General features: G+C 39.9%; 1 protein-coding gene across 1 annotated transcript; it reads right to left on the reverse strand.

Annotated features, from left to right (window-relative positions):
• Nucleotides 1–392: 392 nt before the first annotated feature.
• On the reverse strand, nucleotides 393–5422 carry LOC121374715 (toll-like receptor 4). Its single transcript, XM_041501822.1, has 2 exons — nucleotides 5384–5422; nucleotides 393–4187 (listed from the first exon to the last, which is right to left on the reverse strand). The coding sequence occupies exons 1-2, from the start codon at nucleotides 5420–5422 to the stop codon at nucleotides 1029–1031; spliced, it is 3198 nt and encodes a 1065-aa protein (XP_041357756.1). The 3' UTR covers nucleotides 393–1028.
• Between the last annotated feature and the right edge of the window lie 1525 nt (nucleotides 5423–6947).

The raw sequence follows: 6947 nt of genomic DNA on the forward strand, positions 1-6947 counted from the left end.
TCTGTCCAACCAAGACCCGGTTACATTCCAGAAGAAATACCCTTTGAGCAAAGCTCTGGAAGAAATTAAGGATTGTGTAGCATCCAAATACATTATTTTCACATTTGTGTCTCAAGCTTTATCCATTGCTAATAAAGACATTGTATTTTCTTGGACACAAGGGCACATGGACCAGCACCCCAATAATAGTTTGGAATTTGTGAAATGAAAATTATAAACAAGATGTTTAAAAAGAAATCTTTGGTGTTTTGGGGAGGGGGAGGCAGATCCCCTATTTACCTCTTGGGTCCACCCTTAAACATGCACCATAGGTGTCGTGAACATGTATTTTAATTGGATGTCTGATGACCAGTAAATAATTAATGACAACAAAATACATTGATCTTCCTGGGTCAGCCAGTCATATATAGTTTTTAATCACAAACTGTACAGTGTAGTTTTTCGACAGCCCTTACTTTGTATTGTTGAAACAGTTTTTGAAAATGGTCCTGTATTTAACATACAAATGAGTCATAGTTAGCATGAAAAATAAATTGTGTATCGTTTATATACTGAGATATTCAATGTCTGTAAACATACTTATTTATCTTTGGTGTCATTTCTTATAGAACAGAACTGAAAAGTACTATTGCTAATATTACTGCACATATTAGGAATAAGTCCAGTAATAAAGGATAACCTTGTCTTCAACATTATTTCAGTTCGTACGTTTTTCTTACGCTATGATTCAGTAGCAGCATTTACATTTCCTAAAATTAATGGTATTTCAAGTTTCTTACGCTATGTTTCGGCAGTGACAACATTTGCATTTCTTAAAATTAATGGTATTTCAAGTTTCTTACGCTATGTTTCGGCAGTGACAACATTTGCATTTCTTAAAATTAATGGTATTTCAAGTTTCTTACGCTATGTTTCGGCAGTGACAGCATTTGCATTTGTTAAAATTAATGGTATTTCATGTTTCTTACGCTAAGATTTGGTGGCAGCATTTGCATTTCTTAAAATTAATGGTATTTCAAGTTCTTACGCTACGCTTCGGCAGAGACAGCATTTGAATTTCTTAAAGCTAATGATCTTTCGAGTTTCTGTAAAAATAAAACTCGTCCCCTAGAATCTTCTGACCACGGAAGACACACAGTCTTGTCCCAAACCGATTTCAAAAATGGCGGCAGTCGATGTGGTGGTATGTTGTCTTTAAGAATCACTATTATTCGATGCGTAATGTTTTGGATTGCGTGGATTGACGCCATTCTCATTTCAAATTCACACCACTCAGACTGTAAATAATTTTCCGTTACTATAAATATGGTCCTCCGACTTTGGTGAATGGAATCCGTAACATTCTGAGTAATGTAAAGTCCGCACTGAAAATCGCGTTCCCAAATACATAGGCAAAACGATTTTTCCTCTTCCAGCGGTTGTATAATATTATCATTTACCCACTGATAATCGTGTTGGCTGTAGGCAACGAAAGCGTCATACGGATTCTGAGATTCGTCTTCATTCAACTCCTGAAATAACATCATTCTTCCCCTGACCTTAAGAAGAACATATTTAATGGTCCAGTGGTGACGGTACAAGACGGCAGCTATCAGTATTATAGAGATGCACACAATGCAGACGCTAATAACAATGACAAAAATTTTGCGCCCCATGCAATTCAGTTTTACGTTTTGTATTGACTGAAACACAAACTTGGTATTCGAATAAGTCCCATCTTGTAGGATGCAAGTGTAGTCTCCTTCGATATCTAGCGTAACATTTGTAGAAAATAGCCACAGTATGAAGTCCAAGTTGTCACACATACACGAAAGGACGTTGCCACGTAAATGCAGCTTTAACACAGCTTTGCTGGCGGTGTGGTTATCGAGACTATTTCTCTCATCCTCTGATAACGTCTCTATTTTGTTGAAAGATAAATCAATTTCTTCCAGTTGAGAGAATTCACTAACATTGATGGGAATAGAGTCAAAGTCGTTCCGTGAAAGCAATAGGCGTTGTAGTTTAGTCTGATTGCGAAAAAACGTCGAATTAAACATCTTGCTGAAACCATTTCCAGCTAACGAAATGGTGGTGATTTTTGTGAGTCTGAGAAGAAACTTGTATGAATCGTCGGCTTCAAGACCAATGGATAGACTTGAATTATCCAAGAATAGCGTCTCGAGGTTGGGAAACGGGTGCAGAATGACCTCATTCAAATGTCTACACGCAGAGTTTGAAACATCTAAATAAGTAACAGTATTTAATCCCTTGATTACCGAGTCACAAGAAAAGCAATTTCCCGAATAGTCTACCTTTGCTAGGGGTGACCGGCCAACAAAACTAAAACTAACTGGTCTGCTTGGTCCCGTGTCAAACTGTCTGAAGTTGGCTTCAACCAAACGAGGAGGAAGTTTAAATTTTATTTCACCCACTCTTGAGGTTGTTTGAGAATCATACAGAAACGATGTCTCTCTATTACACTGCCTTGGTTTGAAAGGATCTTCTGCAAACGATTTTCTTTGGTATGACATGTCAAGAGTCTGCAAATTACGCGCACTTGATAATCGCGATAATAAACTAAATGTTATATCAGTATTGTTGAGAACATTTCCCTTCAGACTTAAATGCACGATAGAGTTCAGAATCGGTCCGCTAAAGACGTCCTCGGATACATTTAAAAGACTGTTAAAAGAAAGATCGAGGCTTTTGAGGGCAATTTGTGACAGATAAGAAGCTGTCTTTGCAGTGATCTGGGTATAGTTTGCTGCTATCGTCTGCTTTGAAACGTACGGATTAACTCTACTAAAGTTGATCTTTTCCATAAATCTCGTATGGCCTCTTACACAGAAAGAATTCAGTGATTCAAGAGCATTGTAGATCTTTAGATTCGTGTTGCCACTGAGATCCAACTCCTGTAGATAGAGCAGAGGTTTGAACGCGAGACTGTCGACAGACACCAGCTCGCAGTGAGATAAATCTAGAACAGTCAGGTGTGTATTCTCCAAGTTGTGAAACGTATCGCCAAGGAGAGCGTTTGTTTGGCAGTTTGGGAATCCAAGTCTCAGACGAGAGAGGGCCTTCATTTTCTGAAAGCCTGGTCCGAAAAACAGTCTGGTCCAGCCATGCAGTGTGAGATTTTGTAGAGATACCAAAACCGACAAAGCTTTGTCGGGATATTCCGATTTGCTGTCTTTACTTGGACAGTTGTCATGAAGACGCAAAGAGATTAAGCTATTTGCCTGTGATACGAACACATCGTCTGTAAAACTTCCGTCTGAACTTAACATGTTATTACTAATATCCAAGGTAAACAATATCGCTCCGAAAAAGGATTGTCTGTTTAAATATGAAATGTAATTGGTCGAGAGATTTAGATGCCCAACCAATGAGACGAATACACCACCTTCTATCTTTTCGATGTCGTTACAGCTTAGGTCAAGCCAATCCAAGTGAAGTCCACTAAAAGAACCGTTTTCAATGAGCTTTATTCGATTCCTCGACAGATTAATGTAGTTGAGATTAGTCAGATTAATGAACGAGTTTTTCGGCAGTATACTGATTTTGTTGTTACTCAAATCCAACACAGTTATGTTGATTGGTATGTCTGTTGGTATACTAGCCAACCCTTCCCCACTTCGGTTATACACGTAACTGGTATAACCTTGACGGGTAGTTTTCCTCGAGATAACGTTGTTGGTAGTTTCCCCAGAGATATCGTTGTTGGTGTACGTTTGACGGGCAGTTTTTCCAGAGATATCGTTGTTGGTGTACGTTTGACGGGCAGTTTTCCCAGAAATATCGTTGTTGGTGTACGTTTGACGGGCAGTTTTCCCAGACAGGTTATTGTTGGCATACCCTTGAGAGACAATTTTACTAGACAGATCGCTGCTGGTCCCTTGGCGAGTAGTTCTTTTAGGCAGGTAGCTGCTGATGTTCGCTTTATCTTCAAGTTTTCCAGCCAAGTGGTCGTTGGTGTACGCCTGGCGGGGAATTTCTTCAGATTGGCTGACTATTCTTCCAAACAAGCTGCTGGTGTACTTTTGATGAGTGGTCTTAAGTTTTTGGCTGGTGTTGGCCTCGCGATCAGTTTTTCTAAACAAGACATTTTTGTTGTACGCCTGATGGGTAATTTTGTCAGAGAGGTCGTTGATAGTGTTCGCCTCGCGGGAAGTCAGGGTTTTGTCTGTGGGCGCGTTTGCTCGTTTCTAGAAGTGTTCTTCAAAGGAGGTCTTTTATTGACGTGTGCCATCTTTTGCAAAGGTTCTTCACACCATGACATTGTCATAAGCATAAGTAGGACAGCAGTAATGAACATTTTGATTGAAAGTCTCTGAAAAAGATAATGAATTAAACGTGCACACTTTCTTCTGCATTAAAGAAACGAACAAGAAACTTTAATTATACTCGTATTATTATTATTTTTTAATCCAATCAATCAATAATCAAACATGTGACAATTGTGAAGCATTGATTAGAATTGGAGAGAGAGAATGAAAATTGCAGCCAATTTTGATGCATATTCTGTACAGAAAGTAAAAGGTTTGTCTTGTTTTGTGACACCACTAGAGCACACTGATTTGTTAATCATCGGCTATTGAATGTCAAACATTTGGTAATTTTGACATATAGTCTCAGAAAGGAAACCCGCTACATGTTTCCATTAGTATCAAGGGATATGTTATATGCACCACCCCACACGATAGCACATACCACGGCCACTGGCTGGATCAAGAAATAGCCCAATGGGCCCACCGATGGGGATCTATCTTAGATTGCCAGCGCCCCGTACTAATCGTTATGATCGTACCAGGGGCGTAGTGTGGTCTAAATCTGGGATGGGGTTCGAATATGATCCTAGCTAATCTGTTTGTATACATGTATATACATTTTCCCTGGACACTTATATGAATAACCTCATACCGCACTGTAAATTAATTAATGTTTTAGCCTCGTCCGGGGGGGGGGGGGGGGGGGTCCCTTTTATACCCCTACCTTGCCTACTCCCATGCACTGTAAATTAATTAATTTCGCCTCATCGATGGGGGTTCCGAACACACTTATGCCCCCCCCCCCCCCCCCCCCCGCCTACTGCCATGCTTTGTAAATTAATTAATGTTTTAGCCTAATCGGTGGGGGTTCCGAACCCACGTATGCCCCACCTTTCATGCCCAACCCCCGCCTACTATGACTGTACGAAGTGGTGTAATGTTAGAACATCAACGTCAGTAATGTTTTGTAATATAAATATGTAGTATTGATGTATGAATATCTATATATTCTATACATGTTTGTCGGGTTTGACTATTACATATAATGTATATATTTTGACGCACTGGCGCAGGGAATAATTAAATCCTTTCTAGCCTCTCAAATTGTCTCATGTCGTTGCTGGGATTCGAACCTGTGGCACCGAATCGCCCACACCTTGCAGGTTTTCCATTTAACACACCATATGATTGGAGCCTACAAGTTACGCGGTCGATTCCGCGTATGTGCATTAAACAGTGGGCATACCTGGCACTGGTTAGTATGTATTGATGTATAAATATCTATATAATATGGTATGTATGTCTATATGACTATTACATACATTGATACTTACGCACTAGCGCAATGTATAATTAAATGTATGTATGCACGTATGTATGTATGTATGTATGTATGTAAGGGTGCATGCATACATGCATTTAATACATTACATTACACAGAGGGTGATTTATTAAGAAAAAGATATATACTCGCGAAAAAAAGTTCCTATGCACCAAATAATTGCATATAGAATATAATTTACTTGAAATGAAATGAAAGTGTAACCACTCCCGTCGATATTCCTGCGGTGTCCTGTCAATTGCATGAACTATTCATGCTTTGTGACCACAAGTTGCATTACTAGCATTCTTTGTCACGTGCTCCTGTTTGACGTCATTTTTCTTTTTTCTTTAAAACTATTGGACTGCTTAAAACAAACGCTATTGTATCAGAACACTATGCAATGGATTTAGGGGTACTAGGGATCTTCCATCAGGGAGTTGACAGGTGACACACTCAGAAGAATTTTTTTGGAATGTTGGTTTATCTGATAGTCGTCAGTGGAAGATGCCACGCCTCCCAGAAAACTGGACTCCTTCGAACGATGGGCTATGATTGAGGTTAGAATGGCACAAACGCTGTTGCTTAGTTATTTATGTATTCATTTTTATGTTCATCCTAGAAACACTATGATGCAATAGGAACTGCGGAGATATATTCTCGACAGTTTTAGGGGTACTAGGGATCTTATTCATGTTTAGGGAGTTGACAGGTGACACCACGTCAGCATGGTGCATAATCATAAGCGTACGAGACAGTGGGGCAACTGCCCCAACCCCCTTCCCTCCCCCCCCCCCCCCCACCCCCCACCCCCAATGCTGGACCAAAACCTCAAATTCGGGCAAAACTGATAGAGATATTCGGAATTTCTAGCAAAATGTGCTAACCTGAGACCTTTTTACCGTGCACTTCCATCATTCTACCCTCAAAATTAGTTGTAGTCCATGTAAAACTGCGTAGTGATTCGGTTGCAACCATATACGGTATAATTGTAATGTTAATATGAATAAATAATGTTATCCGGATTCGGGCATTTTCGTTGAATTTAGACAAAAGCCAGCCTGCCCCCCCCCCCCCCCCCCCCCCCCCCCACACACTCCTACACAAATGAGAACCCGTGCGCCTATGTGCATACTATAAAACAATATGCTGTGCCATTTAGAAGCTACTAAAATCTGCTGTGCGTACTGAAAATATGGACGATTCTCGCACCATTTTCTTCTACCATAACCCGTAGAGAATGAGTCCTATATTAAGTCGTCTATCGGGTTGCAGTCGTGAGGTAAGAAAGAAAATTCTGAATGTTGGGGGAAAATAAACCATTGGAGAAGTAAAGAAGTAGGCTTTGTCTTTGTCCTAGAAAAAGAGACTACAAA

This window comes from Gigantopelta aegis, chromosome 6 (assembly GCF_016097555.1).
Source record: "Gigantopelta aegis isolate Gae_Host chromosome 6, Gae_host_genome, whole genome shotgun sequence".
Lineage (NCBI taxonomy): Eukaryota > Metazoa > Mollusca > Gastropoda > Neomphalida > Peltospiridae > Gigantopelta > Gigantopelta aegis.